Source organism: Pagrus major, chromosome 3 (assembly GCF_040436345.1).
Source record: "Pagrus major chromosome 3, Pma_NU_1.0".
NCBI classification, from domain to species: domain Eukaryota; kingdom Metazoa; phylum Chordata; class Actinopteri; order Spariformes; family Sparidae; genus Pagrus; species Pagrus major.
This window is the reverse complement of record NC_133217.1, coordinates 15,053,025-15,074,635: the sequence shown is the minus strand read 5'-3', so window position 1 is coordinate 15,074,635 and position 21,611 is coordinate 15,053,025. Positions and strand designations below refer to the sequence as shown.

Below are 21,611 nucleotides of genomic sequence, written 5' to 3'. Positions count from 1 at the left end.
AGGAGATAGTAAAGAATCATTGGTTAATGGTTAAAAGTTGTCATTAGAGAGTCTATCTTTCTTTGAACAGGCCACAGACTTCCAGTTTGTCATTTTCTATGCACAGATAACATTTCCTTCAATGGTTACACTTGAAACCAAAATGTAATCAAGGCCAAATATATGCTCTTCATTTTGGGAGTGGGAAGGTTTTCTCTCTGCAGCTCTTCTCTGTTGCCACTTTGTGATTAAGGCTGATAAGCCGGCTGCAGTTTTACATAAAAATGTAGCCTAGTGCGGCTTTAAGAGGGTAATGATGGTATCATTGGCATTCCTCTCCCTCCTCCCGCTGCTGGCTTGGCCCTCACTGCACTGTTGGCTTCAGCTTCTGGAAATCCAGAGGACATATAGCATGAAATGTCTTCTCCTCCCTATCTTCTGCGAACTATAACTGAATGTAGATTAACTGCTGCAGCACTCTAGCTATAGCATCCGACGACAAAACCCGCCATAAGACTGTGGCAAATTCATTCCTGTAAGATCCCAGAATACACTGAGTGAGTGCACTCGGTCCCTGGCCACAACAACCTGCAATCATCGATCCCTGACAACAGTGAAGAGGTCAGAGACAAGAGCTGAATGTTCAAGGGCAAAGTGCAATTGAGAGCCATTATAAAGCCATAAAAATACTCAAGTTATATATGCCATAAAATAGAGTGCGGTACATTTTGTTTTTTTCTGTACCGAGAACGTTTTGTTTTTTGTTGTCGGTGTATTCACATTTTGCATTGGAGGAAGCTCATGGTTTTTATTTCTGGACGATAAAGTGAAAGTGAAACAAGTAAGATCTCGGATTTCAATCACCACAGATGATGTGTAAATGTGGATTGATCAAGTGTCATTACTGTGTTGCAGGTTACTAAACTTTTAGTCATAACCAGCATCGGATTAACTCTGTTAAAGTGAGGCAGGGCGACTCTGGAGGAGAACAAATTCATTATAAATATTATGAGCGAAACATAACCTCTGGTACATTGTCGGTACACAGGCTGGCTTACATGCAGTCAGCCCTGTGGTATGTATCAAGACACATGTCATCAGATCATCAAAAAGACATGGCTAGCATAAATGAAGGGCAAGAAACCTGAGCCGGGCATGATCTAAATATACAGCACGTCCGTCAGTGAGGTTGATGGGATGTTTCTCTGGAGAGCAAAATCAGAATGAAACAGCAGCTGCTGGCTTTTTCACTGAAGTCATCAATCAGACATCTCATTCATTTATACAGATATAGTTTTCATCGTAATCTATTGATCACTGTCTACTCACCAAATTTGAAACTAAACTACTAACTCACTACTCGTAATACAAGTTTTCAAGACATAACATTGTTGTGACGTAATGAGTTTTGTAGTTAGCACCTAAATAGCATCTGACAAATTGTTAGAACACCACTGTCGTAATTTGTGTTTACGACAGTGGTGTTGCACTCAGAAGCTGTGGAGGTGGCACCAAATCACACAAAATGCCAATTTCTACATAATGTTGCTTTAATAAAGAAGTTATAAATTATTAGAAAGGAGACAAACCACCTAAAGCATTTTAAATAGGAAAGTCCTTCACACCAGAGATTGTACCACACATATCATGCCCCTTTATTCTTGTTAGCCTGAAATAGCTGCCTGGTGCTGTTGCTAAGATGACTGCTGAGTTGTGAGACCTGACTAAAAGGACTTGGGTAATACCCTTATCATCAATTTGTGGTTTAATGCAGTGTGGTCTGTGAATTTTTGAAGATAAAGAATTGTTAAATTTCCACATCAGCTTCTGCCTTAGTTGATGCTCTTTCATGTCTTACAATTTCCTTTACATCTACCACAAAGTGGATATGAAATTTCTCAGAACATTTATGTGTGTTGGTGAAAAGATCAGGAGTAATATTAGTGCTTGTAAAAAAAAATGCCTCCATTGCATTCTGATATATTGAGGCTTCAGTGATTGTGATTAGTTTGTATATTTGTCTCATGAATATGAGAAAAAAGTCACAATGTCTTCTTCTCCAATTGTTAAATATCAGTTAGCTCCTTAAAGAAGCACAAACCAGATGTTTTAGATCACTTGAACCTGTTGTTGCTATTAGACTCCATTGCTTCTGCAGCGGTAATTACACAACCTGATGCTATATCATGTAAGCTTTAAAAACAAAAGTCTGTGCAGGATGAACCATAATGGACAGACTGTGGTGTCACTGCCTGTATTGGGGTCTGAACCTGCATACGTTCTACTATCTATCACCCCTGCCCCACAGACCTATGGCCTACTTACTATGAACTCCCCTGTGCCCGGCACTGGGTGACCTACAGGCCTATATAAACACCCCATCCACTCACCCCATTCACGTGAAGCCATATTTAATGCACTCACAGAGCATGACCACCACACATCAGCAGGGCAGACAACTAAACCACCAACCAAAGAGAGAAAAAGAGGAAAGAGGCCAAGGGAGGGGGAATTTACAACCTCTCCTCTCCTCAAGTTGGCCGCTTTCCAAAAGGATTCCCAAGATTTTCCACGATGGCTGTAGAAGGGATTTCTGGGAATATATTGAGAGAAGGCTAGCGCATGTGTGTGTGTGTATGTATACAGGGAGGGTTATAAAAAAGTGCTGAGAAGTACAAAAAAACTGGGGGGCATTTTGTCTATACTTGTCTATAACCTCTCCATCTGGAGAGCAGAGCCCGCAGTGATGAGGGGAGAAAATGTCCTAGATGGAGATGATAGAGAAGGAGAAGGGGAGGGGGGGTTTCTAGGAAGACAGGAAGAACATTCGGTGGGCCAACAAATAGGTTTTGGCGGTGGAGAGATCCCATAAAGAAAGGTAAAAAATAGAGATTGAACTGTGTCATTCAACCTTTACAACATAAAGAGGAGATAAAGATATGTGTATAAAGCCTGTATTTTCTAATTCAAACCCCTGAATACATCTGACATGGGCAGGATGAGGAGAGCAGAGGAAAGTTACCATGGTGATGTGGCAAATTTTGATTGGCCGGGCGCTGAAAGCCTGGAACAATCAGCTCCTCGGGCCTGCGAGAGGAAGTGCGGTCCATGTTTTCCTGTTGAAAAGGGCAGAGAAAAGAAAGAGTTTTTTTTTTTTTTTTTAAAAAGGTGAAGACCAAAGACCATGCAGTAAAAACCATGCAGTGTTTCAAACTCTAGAAATGTTAGTGAAGGGTAAGACGACGTGTTTTTTTCCACAGAGTTCAGAGGGTCAGACAAAGGGAGGCTTCATGCCTCTGCTGTCGAGGAACATCAAGCCTCAAGTTCAGAGAGCTGTGACACTTTGACCCTTCTCTCTCTCTCTCTCTCTCTCTCTCTCTCTCTCTCTCTCTCTCTCTCTCTCTCTCTCTCTCTCTCTCTCTCTCTCTCTCTCTCTCTCTCTCTCTCTCTCTCTCTCTCTCTCTCTCTCTCTCTCTCTCTCTCTCTCTCTCTCAGACACACTTACTTGTTTCCAACTCACACTTGTGGAACTTACATCAGGTGTGCTGATTTAAAAAAAACAAAACAAAAAAAAAACACATCAATCATTTTTACAGGGCAAACATACCAGCTCAGGCACACTTATACAATCTCACACGTCTGGAGATGCACGCACACACTGCCAAGTTCCTCACACGTTGTCTAATTTGATGCAGCCTCGAGGCAAGAAAGCTGCAGAGGAGAAAGATGGGGAAAAAAGCCAAAGAAAGTTTCAATCTTCCCTTTTCCAGGAAAACGGAGAACGCGGAAGCATTGCTTCCAGGAACTGCTCGTGGCCAGGGGTCCTGTTGTGCATGTATGCACATACACACACACACTCCCAGCTCCCCTCGGTGCTTCGAAAACACCCATGAATGCCCAGAGTAAGATTTATAGCTCTGAGAAGCAGCAGCCAAAAGCTTTCCAAGGAAGGCAACTTGGCTGCAGGGCCTGTGGGCTGACAAAGAAAGCCTGCAGGCTTCAGCTAGAGCTGACTAGCTAGAGATAAAACAACTTGTCCACTAAACACTCCCCGATACACAGTATATCTTACTCAGCATGTCAGAGAAATACAAGCCAACATGCAAATAACAATGAGCATTACGCCAAGTGCACAGAACAGTAGAAAAGCTCAAACAGACAAAGTAATTCACATTAACCTCATAAACTCTGCTGCATCCACTGGTAGGTCCATCCTTACAAACTAATGTTGAAACACCATTCAAGCCCAGAAAAGGATTTGAGCCACGTTTTTCAGTCGACATGTCTGATGGAACAGTTTTGCTTGCATTTCAAACAATTCAGCTGTTTAGATTGTCGCCTGATGGCCCGCGTTGTATTTTCACTATACACAAAAACACGACCTGAAGCGTATTTTTATGCTTCAAGCCTATTTTGTTCTATTTTACGTGCACAACTACAGTGATTGTGTATCGTCCTCCAAGCACTGCCAGAACACACATGACCGATGCTTAGTACTGTGTCTAAACGCGCATCCTGTGTAGCTACAGATGGACCACTGAAGCTGCTTCGGCTGCTCTGTTATTGTCTCATGTAGACAATTAGGATGAGAAGATCGATGACATGCACATATTCATCCACTGAGTACGTAGCTAGTTGGTGACCAGTTAGCTTAGCTTAGCACAGAGACTGGAAACAAAAAGCAATGCAGCTACCAGCACCTATAAGGCTGAAAAAACAAACAAAAAAAAAAAAAAAAAAAAACTGGAATGTAAAAACTTGTCGAAAATAGGTGACTTCATCAAGTCTCTGCTGGTTGCCTGGAAACTGCTCAAACCTAAGAAATAGTCCTGGACATGAAGCCCCTTAAATGGTGAATTGTCTTTTTCGTTTTTAAACTTTTGCTTTTCTACAGATTAAAGTAAAGAGATCTAAAACGTGAGCGTTAGAGGCAGTGGTAGGGAGATTTTGTTCCTGTTCCCGTTTCCAGTCTCTGTGCTAAGCAAAAATAACTGGCTTCTGGTTGGAGCCTAATTTGACAGACATCAGAGTGGTACAGATCTTCTCATACAACTCTCAGCAAGAAAGCAAATAGGTCTAAGTGCTCATCTAATGATGACTAGAAGATACCATATATGTCAGGCTGTATTATGGGAAAATGTGGATGAAATGATGCAAAGACATACTGTACTAATATTAAATGTAATGCTGCAGCCATAAAGATACAGCATCTTCGTAATTCACTTAGCTTCTAAAATCGTAGCTATAATGAAGAGTTGGTCCAAGCAAATACAGAATGCTTATGCTTGTTTTTTCTGCATACATAACATTGAACATACACTTTAAAAGGGTTTACATTCATTTTTGATAAACACTGCAGCCACAAGACTTGTGTGTTTGTAACTCTTCTTTCAGCACCGTCAGGTTTGGGATTGCCTTTTCCTAGAAATACAAGGGTACGTGTATATGCTGAGTGGAGCTGGAGGCGGGGCGGTGTCCTAGTTCCCGTAACATATATTAGTTGCACCAGTGTTAATATATAGCTACAAGTAAACCCAGGGAAAATCCCCTCCCCTCAGCAGCACTTGTGCAGTAAAAGAGTCAGCTTTAACGGCTACATATCTCATAAAAACCTCACTGTGAATCCCCAATAATGCACTTTCTCTAACTCTATAGTCTGAAGACAGCTTACTGATGCTGCCCCAATGGTCAGCTAGATCCTGAAATGACAAATGTAAAAGACATGGTTCACTTAAAAGTAGTCATTGTTTTCTCAGTGAAGCATTCTCCAGATGTGGATTGTTTTGCACAATGAGCCAATGGTTCAAAACAACATTCTTTATATTACTAGTCTTCAGGGTACAAGTGGTAGAGTACATGAAGGGAGGTTTTCTTCTTAAACTTTTATAGCTTGTGAGTCAACATTTTATTCTTTTGTTTAAGTTACACAACGGCATCATTCGACCTACTTTGTTTATCATCTGTGAATGAACTTATTTGACTTGTTTTCATTACAATTAACTGAGGTCATTGAACATTTTTACCTAATAGTCAATGTATCTTCATAAGTAACATGACAAAAATATATTTCCATCATTTATTTAAAGGTAAGGTTCTTCAAACCTTTAAACATGTGTCCTTATTGTTCTACTTACCAAAAAATGAGCTGTAACATAAATATGTATAATCATATCTATAACTAAGCTTGAAGATGATTCTTTAGCTGATCGAACTAGATTAAGAGTATGCTTAGAAAATGACAAACTGCATCAATCATCACAATAAGTGTCTGGCTACTTAGCGTGTATGAAAAATATGAAGCATTAAAATCTGAAAGATGCAGTAAACTCACTATCGATGGGGGATGCACCTTGTCTTTTTCCTGATAATGCTTCATTGTGAACAATAAACCCGCGTTGAAGTCGGCAGGAGGAGAGCTAGGTAGCTGAGTTCTGCAGCATGTTTGGCTAAAGGAGCTAAGAGCTATGGAGCTAAAAGCTAAACACACAGCAGGACTGAGTGTTTCTGTTCAGAGGAATGTGAAGCAAGTTTACATTAAATAAATGTACTGGATTACCTCAGCTGAGTAAAGTTTATAGGTATAGAAGCAAAACTTGAATTTAGGGACAGATTACATTCACTTCGGGACATAAGGATAGTTTTTTGGGACTCTTCCAGGATGGTGGTGGAAACAGTTGAACTGGAGCCCTGTGGCAATTCATCCAAGAGTTGTTGAGATATTTCAGATATTTTGAATCTTGACTGACCAACTAGAGACGCTCACATTGCTTAAAGTTCTACATAACACAAGAGGGTGAATATTGTATTTACCATAAAAATATAAGTTGGGGACAAACTGCTTTATAAAATGGTTGACAAAACTTATTTTCCCCTGTGAGACCACACAAACCCGACACTGCTGGTCCTCTTGGTGGACTAATGTGGTTAGGGATAGGTCTGTGCTAAAAACCATCTTTGAACAGTCCTTCAAAATTACATCTCCCTAAAACCTTAACAGGCTAATTAAAGTGGTTGTTGGAGGGAGTGCAGGAAGATTTTGCTCAAGGTTGCTGGCTTTAAATGATGTCTCCTGCTTGTTCTTTTCTCTTTGCGAGGACCTTTACTTCTCTGCTGTAGCACTGTAGTAATTTCCTGTGCTTTTCTTGGTTTTTAGTGAGTTATTTCTCGTCCTGGATTTTTGGAGTCTTGATTCACTTGTTTGGACCAATGTCATGTTTCTTAGAGTCCACAAAATATTCGAGGAAATCTTTGGCCTAGAGTTTTTTTTTTAACTTGAAACACTTGGGTTTCTCTTGTCCACGAGTAGTCATGACAACTCTTGACATCCCTTTCATCATTACCAAACTTCTCCACTTCCTCTTTTTAGCCCACAGCATTAACATCTACACGTACGCATTTCAACACACTTTCTCTCAGAGCATCAAAGGTTACGCTTCCTCGAAAGCACAAGCACAAGACTGAGCGTGCCCAGTGACGTGGTGACCGCTGCCTGCAGCCGCTGACCTCTGACCTCTCAGAACATAAAGAAAGAAACGAACTGTAGTCCATGTTCTCATACAGAACAGACATGTTCAGGATTGCTGGCCCAAATACTGAGGTTCAGAGGACAGAATCTGATAAATGCTTCATTCATTCGGCTCTTCTGACCGCTTAAAGTCATAACTCAGCTGAGCTTTGAGTCTGTGGACTGTGGTTTTTTTAGTGCGCTGCAGTTCATGTGTATACACATTAACAAATACACACTCATACATGAGAAGATGGAAGGGAAAAGAGAGAAAGAAAGCAAGAGTTGCTGGCTGCTTTCTCTGAGACATCTCTGGCACAGATCCACTAAGATAGACAGACGCACACACACACACACACACACACACACACACACACACACACACACACACACACACACACACACACACACACACACACACACACACACACACACACACACACACACACACACACACACACACACACACACACATACACACACAGAGAGAGAGAGAGAGACAGGCCTGGAACTCTGCCCAGATTCCCAAACATGCCCAGCGTTATGTATAGCGTTATGCAAGTATGCAGAAAAGAGGGCTCATTTGCACCTTATCTATACACACTAAACCTACAGTCACTGCCTACAGAGAGACTCCATGGGGTGTGTGTGTGTGTGTGTGTGTGCCATGCTGTGTCATGTCAACTGACAAGCTTTACATAACACACACACACACACACACACACACACACACACACACATACACACATACACACACACAGCAATGTTGTAACCCACTTCTCTCCCTCTAACTATCAAACTCTGTTTTTTCTCCGCTAGATGCAGGGTGGAGGAATGTTGTTTTCTATGGGGATTCAATTCACTATTCACTGCAGTCTTACTGGTGCAAAACCCTTTCCTGGAAGCTAACGTGAACCAATCCAACTTCATGTCAGCTCAAGCGGTCCCACGGTTTGGGTTAGCAGAGATCTGCATTTTTGTGCCTCCACTAAGAGGAATAAGGCAGCTGAGGCTACGTCACCTCCATCATCCCATTGGTCCCAAGAAGACGTCATACCATCAATCCCATGCTTTCAGGCCTGCCACACAACAAAGCCCACAGTTTGTTATTGTTGTTTGTTTAGAGCTCTATTTATAGACCTCCATGATGCTCTTTAGCCAAATTCTTTAGGTTTCTGCAGGGTTGGAGAGGAGAAAATCCAAGCAGTGAAACAAAGGGCTCATTCTGCAGGAGTTGGACAGTGGAAGTGGGTCTGTTGTGTTGCAGAGACACCATATTTCACCTAACTAGGCCGGTAGTCATTCACTATGAAGAAAGTACACTTACAGAGCAAAGGTACACATGTTGATACAAACAGAGAGGTTTGTATTACTATACTTGTCAGAACTAGTTTTTACGACACCCATAAACAAAATGTAACATAAATGTAACCCAAGGCTGCAGATATATACAGTATGTGTGCAAACAGTGTTACTCCAGTCAGCTCTATAAAGCGTTTTAGCATCTTTTAGCCCGTTGTTTTGCTTTAACAGCCCCCGAAATTAATGTTTGTTTCACACTGCTCAGCAGGCAGCTGCTTCTTTTTATAGCAAAAACATTGATTGATAACAATGAACCCCACTGTATGCTAAAAACTTAGCGCAAAACAACAGACAAAGTTAGTAACTAGCTTGTAAACACAGAAGCATCTAGCAGCTAAAGAACCATAGTTTCTTTCAAACAGAGCTAAAAGAAAGAAAATATTGGACTTATATGCCTCTGTGGCCAAGAAACAAGACAAGAAATATTCTAAATGAATGCTAATTTAGCTCTGTGTCTGCTGAGTAGGTGAATAGACTGTTTGCTAATATGGTAGTCCTAACACCTTTTTACCATGGCAGTATGTCAGCGTTGTTTTTTGATTGTTTTTCAGATAGTTCTACCTAATTTATTTATTTTTGTAGAAATTGCCATCATTTATATTGATTATGATAATATATTACTCACCAACTTAATTGCTTAGATGTGAGGAAAAAGGTGACATTGCGATGACTTGCGAGGCTCAATGTAGAAAGTACACGATTAGCTATCAGCTAATTTAGCTTCCTAATTACACAGTAACTCAGCTGAGATTACAAGTGTAATGTGAGACCATAATAAGCACCAGTTTGTTTACAGACTATAAATGCTGTCAAATAAAGGTACCAACATTTGTTGACCAAAGGTACCACTGTGGATAATCCCTATCACCTCTAATTACTTCTAACACAAAGTACGCTTTAACATGAGCACAGGACAGCACCTCAAACACAGATGGATGCTGGGCTAAAATGAAAAGTAGGCAAACTCCTAAAAAGTTAGGATAGATGTTTAACCCAACCCTAAGCCTTGAACTGACATTTAGTACAAAACATAGTCAAATTCTTCTAATATCAACACAGTTAACCTTTGCATGACTTTCTGTTGTCATTTGTTAGCTACAATAGCTTCTGACTCATTTTCCATTGTTGTTTGTTGTCCATTGTGAACAACGGGGACATATATAGTCAAGGTATTTTGCTTTTATCATCAGTGGGCTGTTATCTGAACCAACTTGTCAATCACAGGTGCGATTTAATCACATTAATAATGGGAGCATTGGCACTATATATGCTAGCTCCAAAGCTAAAGAAGATGAAGCCTTTGTTTGAGTTATGAGTTACACCTGTCCTTGTCCTGCTTTGACAAAAAAATCCAGAGCAGAAAGGTCATGAGCTTTTCTGTTTCATGAAAACTTAAAGCTGCTGCAAGCGTTGTGGTCATTTTAGCTAACTTCCTGTCCATTTTGCAGTTAGCATTCCCCTCCCTCTTCTCCACGTTACCACACTTGCACGACTCCTTTATTTTTCTCGAGGCAGCTCTCTTTGCCTCTTTCTTTTCTTCAAGCATTTGTCATCACTTGGTCTGTTTAGTAGTATAAGCTGCCACAGGGAGTGCTGGAATTGTTAGCTTGCTCTGTTCCAACATTGCTGGTGTTGGTACCAGAACAGGAGGATCCTGCTCTGACTGTCCACAAGCACACAGGACCGCCTCTTTATGGGGTTCTCTGTCCTGATTGGATAAAGTGTGCAGGGATACCAGAACATTTCTTTCCTCTTTAACTGCATGAGCGGGGGAGGAGAGATGTGGGTGGCTAAACAAACTCTATAACTGATGACTGTTGGAATATAGAGCTATTAACACTCATTTTAATAAGAAAATAGAGTAAGATTACTGTAACACTGATTAATATGCTCCCATCCAACCAGCGCACATACTGTACAACACAAATGATATTTACCTGGTAGTTTGAGTGACGTAAGAAGTAGTCAGGACATCCCGCTAAGGCCATGATGTACCTTCAGTGTTCCCTCTGTAGGGAATGGCACCCTCTGGTCTCACTAGCACCCTGCACATGAAGGAAGGACACAGCACACAAAACAGACTGAATGAAAACGAGGAAACAAAGCACTTATCACTAAACCAACTGAACAGAGGTTACAGGAGAAAAACACAAATTCACAAAAATGAGCCGAGAGCTGAATTAAAGACGGAAAAGTAATGAGGCAGCTCACAAAGTGTGAATTAACAAAACTGACTGGGTGTTGGGACCAGTGCTTAACACCAAGCAACAACTTTGTAAACCGGTATCTATTTGGTATGCCTAAAGACAAAAACCCTACACCCCTCTCTCTGCTCAGGAGAAAACAAAGCCTGCATGTGCGAGTGAATGTGCATGCATGGATGAACATGTGCACATTGAATCCAATGTAAACACAGCCATTGTGTACAACACACACACACACACACACACACACACACACACACACACACACACACACACACACACACACACACACACACACACACACACACACACACACACACACACACACACACACACACAAGTCAGTTCCCAAACAAAGCCTGGGGCTTAAGACTAAATAAGAGACCCTCTCCAAGCTTGCAACACATGACCACTCACCACCTGCAGACTGCTGGGGAAGGCAAAAGTGGGGAAGAGGGGGAGAGGCTTTCTGAAGGAACTTGAAATAGGAGTCGGCTCTTGCCACAGCATTGTGCAGCATTATCTGCTGTGAGTAAGCAGGGGGAACTTGTGCATATGTGTGTGTTTGTGTTTGGAAAGAGACACACACACACACACACACACACACACACACACACACCGCAATAAATTTCCATTTCAGGCTGTTTATAAGTGTTATGTTACGGAGCATAAAATGTCAATGCAAATCAATTTATTTTGCTGCATTGTCGAAGAGAGGGACAGTTCTGTTGCTTTCCAAAAACAATCATCAAACTTGCAGTTACACCCCAAAACCGTTACAGCCACTTCATTATGAAGATAAATGGGTTCCTGGGGCCAACGTGAAGTCATTTCAGAATCAGATTTCTATCTGCATTTGTTTCATTGTTTTGGCTAGAACGTCCTATCCTCGCCTGTTGGTGGAAATCCCAGATCACCATCGAAATCTAATCAACTGTTCCCTTTAACAAGTCCTATCTGCCCACCCAGTTTCCTAGACGGCTGCAACAACATTTTAGACATGTCAACCTCAGAAACTGGATTTTTCTCTCAATTCAAGAAAATTATGAATGCTGCACACAGGAAGACATGATTTGTTAAGATACTTCTGCAGCCCACATACAAATTTCAGGGAAGTGCTGCAACCGATACGGCTTCCAACAAAGGTTCGGCAAACTGAATCCACACACACACACACACACACACACACACACACACACACACACACACACACACACACACACACACACACACACACACACACACACACACACACACACACACACACACACACACACACACACTGAACTCTGCGTCTCTCTCACTAAATAGCTCCTCTCACTCTTTGACTCTGCTCGTTTCTCTTCACTTTCTCTCCCAGCATGTCTCCATTGTACAGGTCATTATATAACAGATATCAGATGGTTCAAACAATATCTCTTCCTCCTCCTCCTCCTCCTCCACCTCCTCCTCCCCCTCTCTCCTCTCCCTCTCTTTTCACCCCACTAATTACTGTTTCCACTGGGGCTCTGCTATCTTTAGGTCGCTCTGCTGACTGAGAATCTGTGTCTAAATGTGTGTGCACAGTTGCACAAGACAGCCTCTCCGTTCCTGATAATTGCACTTTTTTTCTTTTTTCTGTTTTTTTTTTTACTGTGCCCAGTTTTATATCTCACACCTTCTTGCATAGGCTTATGTCTGTGTTTACAACATAAACTGCTGGCCAAAAGGGCAAGCGGGGCTGATTGTATGTGTGGCTAATAAGCCTGAAAGCAAAGCCAAAGCTCCAACTGCTTGACATTTGCTGACATTTGTGGTTCCTCCTGCAGAGAAAGGGAGTAATTCAGCTTTACTGGTCATCAAGGAGATCTAGAGAATTAAAAAGGGGCAGGGAGTAACTTAATAATGCCACACGTATGTTCGAGTGTGTGTGTGTGTGTGTGTGTGTGTGTGTGTGTGTGCATGTGTGGATATAAAACACCACACTCCTACATCTTTCCAAGTACAAATTAGCTCAGATGCTGACATTGAGTGCATTTCAGTCACAGGTTTTTAGTGATTATGAGTGAATTGCATTGCAACCTCACTAGCGACAGTCTCTGATGATATACTATCCATTTGCACCTGCACCTTACACACCGTAGTACAACTGCCATTCAGAGCCTCTTATGGGCCTTAATGTTACCTGATCCTCGACAGACATGTCGTCTTCTTTATACACCAGGAAGGAAGGAAGGAGGAAGTTTAGCAGCATGCAGAGATTAGCCTACATTAAGTCACAGCTAATGGAGCTTTATGACAGACCATCAACACACACACACAGACACACATGCGCGCGCACACTGTACACACTCAGCCAGCTTATCCTCCTTGATGCAGCCATGCCTCTATGTGCTGTGGGTTCAGATAACTCCCTTACAAAGTAGCAATTAGTGGAAGCAAAGTACAGTTAGAGTGAGGAGATGAAACAGTCACTGCAGAGAGGTTTTGACACTGATGAAGCATCCAGGCTGACTGGAGTACTGAGGACAAGTTGTCATTTTTGGTCTTGGAAAAACTCAAGCAGCCTTCCACCATAATACAGTCTGAGCATGAAGTGATAGAAATGAACATTTGTGCTCCACCTGCACCTGATGATCCTCACCGTAACATCTTTTTTTTTTTCCCCTGAGACGCATGTTTTGTACCCTTTAAATGTCAATCTCATTATGGATTACATTACCTGCAGTGGTTTGACAGACTTTTAGAGAAGAACAGTGACTTTTAGAGCTTATTCAACATCATATCATAAAAAAATGTCAGTAAAGTCTTATTTCTGCCGATAAAAAACGTTGGAAAAGTAAGAAGACAAGCGTCTACCCTGCATCCCTGTGCATGAGCAATAACCTTCTAAAAGAACAATGTTTGACGCTCAGTTCAACCATATGCGCGCTATACTGAGTTTCCAAACAAGTAACCCAAGTGCTTACGGTAATCAAAGCGCAGGACGCGGCTCAGGAATCGTGTCCAGGACGCGCGGCAGAGCAGCAGCCGGCGCTTCGACTGTCCTCGTCTGGATCTCCACACAAACTGCTTCCCCCCAAAAAACTCCGTCCGCTGTTCTGTTGTCTTCACCTTGTTCCCCCCCCCCACACCCCCACCCCCACCCCCCCGAGGAGCTTTCCTTGCACACGTACGCACACGTAAACGCACACACACGCTCGCAAAACACACGCACACATGCACTGATCTCAACCTGCACTTCTCGACCAGCTGACTCTCCTCGCTCTCTCTCCACACATGCTTCCCCCCCCTCCCTCAGACACACACACACACACACACACACACACACACACACACTCTCTCTCTCTCTCTCTGAAGGAAACCTCCTCTCTCCGCCCCGGCCTGTACACATTAGCACACTGCAAAAAATGAACTTTTTTTTACAGCCAGATTTCCAGGACACAAATCTCATGATACGCGAAACACGTAAGAAAATGACTACCTGTCCTCTGAGGGTTTTCACTCACCTTCTAAAGTTGTCATTGTCGATTTGTTTGACATTTGTTTGATTTTGTTTTTACCACTCAAATAACTGTAAGGTTGACATTTTTTGCAGTGTGTTCAAGACCTGACTTTAACCCTTCGAGTAGAGGGAGGCCTCCTCTGTGAGCTGAAGTGACACAGTCATTAGTGTCATCCATCCATCTGGTGTCAGCACTGCAGGTGTACAGTATGTGCATGCACCGAAGCCTGCAGCATATGTCCTTTATGTCAAATCTAATCACACATTTACACCAACAGGCTGAAAAACAGCCAAACTCACAAGTTCCTCGAGGCATATAACAGCCATACCATAGGGGTTAAAAATATAGCAGGTTAAGGTCACTTTCTTACTAGCCGACTGAGAACCATAAACAGACCGTAATAGGATATTCAAAACTGTGAGTACGGTAGTGAGCACTATAGAAATATTTGACCTAAAACCATAAAGGTATAAAAAGAAGTACCAGTAATGCTCTACTGAGCATCATAAACCGTACATAACAATATAAATATAATTGTATATAAATTGTAATATAAATATATATATCAAAATAATGCAATTTTTTCTTTTGCAAGTACAAAGAGTACTGGAATCTGCCCATTAAATATACCCAGTGTTTCGGCATACCCTTTTTAATGGCAACTAACTATTGGATGCTATGAAATTTCATGGTCCCCAGAGGATCAATTAAATTGATTTTGGTGGTCTCCCGACTTTTCATTTAGAGCCAAAATGGGGTTGAAGTTTGTGCTTTTGAGTGAAATTGTCTTGACAACTATTGGATGAATTGCCATGTGGTACAGACATGTTCACCATAGTATACTTTTCAATCATGAAGTGACCCCCTGACTTTTCATGTATTGCCAACATCAGGTTAAAAGTTTGTCAAAATGTGTCTTGTTCTTTGGTTCTAGTTCTAATGATGGGTTGCCTACAAAGCTGAAGACATTCCTGCAGCTACTTTACTTTGTTAAGTCCTGATTAGTAAGCTAACATTTGTGTTAGCATGCTAACACACTGAACTAAGATGGTGACCATGGTAAACATTTCCCACATGGCAAACATTGCACACATGTTAGCACTGTCACTGCCACTGTGTCTAAATACAGCTTCACAGATACACTAGCCTGGCTGTAGACTAGCCTCTTGTTGATTGTTTCTACTATAAATAAAATAAAATGTATTATGTTATGAATTCTGCAGTTTTAATATTTGGCCTAAGTAGCTAACCATTATCACATACCCCAAACCACTAATCATGATAAAGGTTATAGCAGTGCCTGTACAATTTCATAGCTCCCACCAATACTATGGACACATGCTGGCTCTACTACAGTTTAACTTCTTTTACAGGCCATAAATTGTCTGTACTGTGTTAGATATTCCTTGACACCTCCTCCCCTTTCACCTATCCATCATCCAGCAGCCATTCACAAACTCAGGTTTCACCCACTCACAGGTTAACTCAACCCTTCACCTTATCTGCTTTCAGACCTGCCGTATGAGGACACATGTTGGGGCTGACAGCAGATAAGGAGGAAGCTTGGCCAAGTGGATCCAGTAAGGAGAGAGGATACTTTATTTGAACCCAGCTATTCATGTAACAGCACAACATTCACTCATTTCAAGGTTAGACGTCAATGGAAACCTAAAGTGGCGCCTCCTCTGTAGCACAGACAAGCGACAGGGCAGATCCAGCTTGGACACATGTGTAAGGCTGCCAAAGCCAAAAATGAGCCTGGACATGCATGAGCCCAAGGCCACATGCATGTCAGGCATCACCAGTTTTTCAGGAAAAAGTCTACTAGGTTAAAGGTGCAGGCAATTTCCAGAATGTGCTTTGTTTACAAAAGGAACACAAGGAGGTACATTGGAAATACAACATGGGAGTGTTTATACTCAGTTACAGAACTTGGCGGAGCATCTCTGACATCCCTTACACCTTTTTAGCATTTGTACTCAGTAAAGTACAGACTGTGATTCCATGTCAAATCGAACATTTAAATCACTGTATGATGATCTTTTTAGGTTAGATTACACTTGCAGTAGCTTTGTGTTTAAAGCAGCTGGAGCAGCGACTGTCTTCACCCGAAGGAGCAAATGGAGACGGCATCATCAGCGACCTAAAACCCAGTCGAGGGAAGTCTAAAAGGAATTGTTACGTCAAGTTGATGATAGCTGCTGATCTCTACCAGTGAGGAAAACACAAACATTGCAAAACCTTATTGTTATTGTACAACTACCTTCAAGTTTACTTGGGCAGAGTGACTGTCATACATTATAATACAATTCATACTGTACAACACAACAAAGCAAAACCATTTTTTCTGGATTTTCCATTAAATCATGGACAAAATCCTGCACCTGTTTACACTGATGTATCACCACTATTTGGAAAATGTGAAGCAGTAGACTGGATCAACTTAAATATGGTTGGGAAACAAAGAACAATTCTGACCGTCAAAGTTACGCCTCTAAGTTACGTCCACTGTGTCACGTTTCCACCGTTGTTCTCCTTAAGCGATACCTTGATTTCTGGTTGCAATAAGGATTCTATTATTAAAGAGACAGGTCAGACCCCATAGAAATAATTTTAGTAACGTTGCCAGACGTAGAATAACGTAGAATAACAACCTCAGCCTGTCAGTGACAAAATAAACACTTTTAATGGATGTAACTTTGGCAGTCGGAGTTGCCCCAAAGGATTACGTCGCAGCCATTACAGCAGTGTTGGGGCTGCCAGCTGAGCTGATCTACTGGACCAATCCCAAAACTGCAAGTATGAACCATTTTAAGACCAAAACATATAAATATAAGACCCAGATTTAAAAATAGCAGAATTCCACTTTAAATTATGGACCTCTGGTTTGAGTCATCTAAAGGACATATGCTGTTTGGTGTATACTGCACCATCATCTGTTTCAATAAATGTCTAAAGATAGGGGTCAGTATCATGAAAGAATGCAGTATATAGCCAATCCAAGATATTGTTCCTTCATTCAACATTATTTTTAAAGAAGCTATGTGTGTTGGGAAGCAATTGAAAGTAGCTCCAACTGGCAAATAAAGTTATAACAGGCTAAATTAGAATACATTTTAGAAATATCTCAGGTTTCACCTTGGAATATGGCTTTACACATAAAACAATGTGAGCTGGTGGAAACACTTCAAAGCACAGTGCCTTCTAAGAAAGCCAACAAACTTTAAAGGCTCAGGCCCGGCTTGGTCCGATGACCAGTGAGTCCCACTGCTCTGTTTGTTTGCATTCATAGGTTAAGTCTAATAGAGTTACGCAATCGACAACAGAAACAGCTTGATGCTTCCCACTGAAATGGGTCAGCCGCACAAACACATGGACTCGCAGTGTTTTGAAAACACAGGAGAAGCATGGCTGTTACATAAAAATTCCACTGATCCTCGTTGGGAAATAGTTAGGCATCCCAGATGTGGTGGAATCTGAGTCTGTCAAGGCCTTAGGAGGTCAAGTCACACGCATGAAACACCATAGGCTCAGTTGTCTCCAGTTGTAAATACAGTGTACAGTGTGCTTGCATGCATAACAGGCTAAAGAGTGACATCAAAGCGCTTCCCTGTCTGAGTGTGTGTTTTGATGTGTGAGACAATTAAAATGCCATAAATGGTTGGGTCACAGACTCAGTGTGTTGTGACCGTTTTGAAACCTCTGAGCGTAAACAAAGCTGAGTCCAGCCACATGGAACTGGGTCATCCTGACTGTGTGCGCATGGCATGGTTTGTAGGTGATTCACCGTGTGCGTCTGTGTTTGTGGGTGTGTCTGTGTGGACAACGTGTCTGTGGTTGGGTGGTCTGAGACCTATTGTTGACAACCTACTGGTTTTTATTGATGTTCACATCCGAGCTGGAATGCTGCTACTCCTCCAAGCATAATACAGAGTTGGGGTTTGGTGCAGACATGGTAGAAATGGTTGAGAGAGCACCTGTGTGAAGTAAGGTAGTAGGGATGATTAGTTCTGTTTTAGTCGTGCTCGTGATGCTGCTCTATTCAGCTGTCAGTCCACCACTTGGTGTAAAATTTTGTACAGGTATTCATGTCCCCCTTGGGGCAAATTCAGGGCTGTAGCCAGTATTTTAAAAATACTGAGGTCAGGCGTCAGAGTATGAGGTCATAGTCATGTTTATGACTATAGTGCAAATCTATGCATTTTGATGCATCCTGAGAGCTAAAATCACTTAAGACATAAAGTCAGTGCCAACAGCCTTGGTAAATCTTTCCATTGACTTTACATGCAATCACACCATATCTAAACTTCTGCACTTTGCCCTGTCTGAACACTCCTCTAGTCTTGGTGATGCTTTTATTGTGTTTCTACAACCATAAAAGCAATTTTAAGTCATGTATGCTATGCTAAAACATTTTTTTTAGAATACCTAATTATTTTTATCTGATACTGACAATCAGTGTCCATTTCTAAATTTCTGTCCCTAACCAAAGTTATATTGTATCCTATATGTTTCCCCAAGTCAGCCAGCGATATAAGATTCATTACTTCCCAAGACTGGACTTTACTGTTGGATTAAAACTGTGGTTACAGTCGTTGCTGTTATATTGTCAAGCATCATTAATCCCTTAACACCTTAGTAATCATTAAATCTAAATTAGTAACAAAATAATTTTGGTCTGTCATTGGCCTCCACATGGGATTTGGATATAATTAGGCATCTACATTACAAACTTAAATCTTATTAAGAGCTTGGAACACTGTGCTGGCATTCAGAGATTTTGGTTCTTTTGGGCGTGATAAGCCCTGAACTGCATGTGCTCACACACACATGCAGGCAAGTACATTTTAATTGCTCATTATTTACAGTAAATCTACATTCAATTTTGGCAGCGCAAAAACATGGGACCCTTTCTTCTAATTGGGTCAAGACTTTTATTTGCTTGATCAGAAAACTTCAATAGATTATTCAACATCTTGGAGTGTGAAACAGTGTGAAACTTCACGGACTATTTTGACTTGTTTTGAAAGACTTAATGACATTTTCAACCAAGATTATGTGACTCATGATGGACATTATTTGCAGCATTTGCAGTACACTGTGTGTGTGTGTGTGTGTGTGTGTGTGTGTGTGTGTGTGTGCGTGTGTGTGTGTGTGTGTGTCTAAAATGTGCGCTGGCCCCAACTCCCCTCCAAAGTCGCTTAGTGTGAGTCAGGAGATCAAAGTCGAAGCTGTAGATTAATCCACATAACAGGAGCTTTTCCACTAATAACAGAACATTCTTTTCACTCCGGCTGCCTGGTACGTCAGTGCCACCGAGCCTCTACAGTCACACCAGCATGGACCTCAAACCTGATCACTGGAAAATTAAGTTCAAACACAGCTACAAAACATCGAATGTCTACACAACCGGGACTTTTCTGTTGCACTTGACGGAGTGGTGAATATAAAAAAGTTAAAGTATTATTTCAGAGAGCTTTCATGTGTCTCACCCTTGTGTGACATGTGCATTATTCAAGCAAGTTTACTATAATGATGTTTTGTCTGCCTTTAAAGGTAAAAGACATTACTTAAATCAAATGGCAATCACAGACAAAGAAGGAGCTCCATGTTGTGATTATAGCAAATTCCCAATTATCACCTTTATTTGCGTGGAATTGCCCGACAAATATAAGAGATTTGTACTAAGTTTCCCATTAAAATATGTAACATCTCAAGTTTTCAACAATTTCCTCAAACTGGCAACGACTCCGTCTCTGCTTATGATAACCTGCAAGTTCTCCAAAGCCAATCAATATCTTACACAAGATGTTAGGCTCTCAATAGCTCATGTTTTGATGGAAAATATTATAAGTGTGAGGTTTTGTGGATATTTTGGCTTTTAGAGAGGTATGTTTGGGAGTTCTTGTGCTTGATTGACAGGGTCAGCTGCACCCAGGGTCCATCATGCTGGGAAAATTTGGACTTTCTGGATCCAGTAAATGACACAGATGGTGGTGAGCGGCAGGGGTGGATTGCTTTTTGTTGCAAGTCACAAATAGTCTTGGGTATGGAGTTCTGATTCAGATTACAAGTCAACAGGTCTCAATTCAAGCTTTTGTCCCGAAGGGACTTCCAAACAAAGGTTTATATGCCCTTCACCAAATCTGATGGTTTTTCAAATTTCCAGACAGTTATTAGAGTAAAAGTACTGAAGGAATGAGCACTTTGTTCGTATTTATTACTTTCAAATCAACTATAAGTGAAGATCACAGAGTATCAGGCGGCTGCTCTTTGCTACAGTAGCAATCCTTGGCTGTAGCTAGCTACAGTTAGTTAATTCTAATAGCTATATCGTAGGCAACTAGACTTGTTTTCATTTTCTTGAAATGAAAACAAGTCCAGTTGCCTACAATACAGCACTTAGAATTACAATGACCTGGATGACTAAGAACCTTCATCAACGTATAGTTAGTTTATTTGTTCCCTTAGCCATGGAGCTAAGTGGCTCTATTGGCTGCCTGGACCACGACCTATCAGACTATCGCCTCTTGAGGTACGAATTGGTTTTACGAGACAGGATGAGCTGGGCCTAGCTGGTTAGCTTGCTAACTTCAGTAGACATCTTTGAAACACAATAGACACAACATAACGTCAACACTGTTGTTTCTTCACACTGTGTTGATACTCAAACAAAAAAAATACTTATTTACACAAACAGCAGTTATGGAGCAACAATAGCATTCACCTGAAACTTTGTTTCTCACCACCTGCCAATGTGAGCTCAAATTTCACTCTCCTTTAGCTGTTTTTGTTCTCTCCCGAACAAAAACAGCTGTTGTTTGTACTCCCGAGGCGTATACGTATCTGGCTCTTTAGCTGCTGAGCATTCCACTATTTCTATCAACTAGTGACCGACTGTATCTGTTTGTTGTTAATCAGAAAGTGTGCTGAGTTTTTAGAGCTTGTTTTCTGGAAGCGGCTGCTTGCTGCTGCTGCTGGAAAAGAAAAAGAATTTGCTGGTCTTAAAGCAAACCCATGAGCTAAAATGGCTAAATGCTTCCTCGAGCTGAGTGGAATTGCAGACATGAGTGATAA

At 41.4% G+C, this 21,611-nt stretch overlaps 1 protein-coding gene across 3 annotated transcripts in view; it reads right to left on the bottom strand.

The window, feature by feature from the left end:
- The window catches only part of LOC140994014 (growth factor receptor-bound protein 10-like), a 50,245-nt gene extending 36,142 nt beyond the window's left edge, over positions 1–14,103 (bottom strand). For 2 of the 3 annotated variants that reach the window (XM_073463581.1, XM_073463582.1), the window contains exons 1-3: positions 13,998–14,103; positions 10,783–10,890; positions 3,002–3,095 (exon numbers count right to left, since the gene is read on the bottom strand). In XM_073463581.1, the coding sequence (XP_073319682.1) occupies positions 3,002–3,095; positions 10,783–10,833 (145 nt within the window). In that variant the 5' untranslated portion in view covers positions 10,834–10,890; positions 13,998–14,103. Of the gene's footprint in view, positions 1–3,001; positions 3,096–10,782; positions 10,891–13,997 lie in introns of those variants that run through there. The other variant, XM_073463583.1, reaches the window with a different exon arrangement.
- Positions 14,104–21,611: the final 7,508 nt, after the last annotated feature.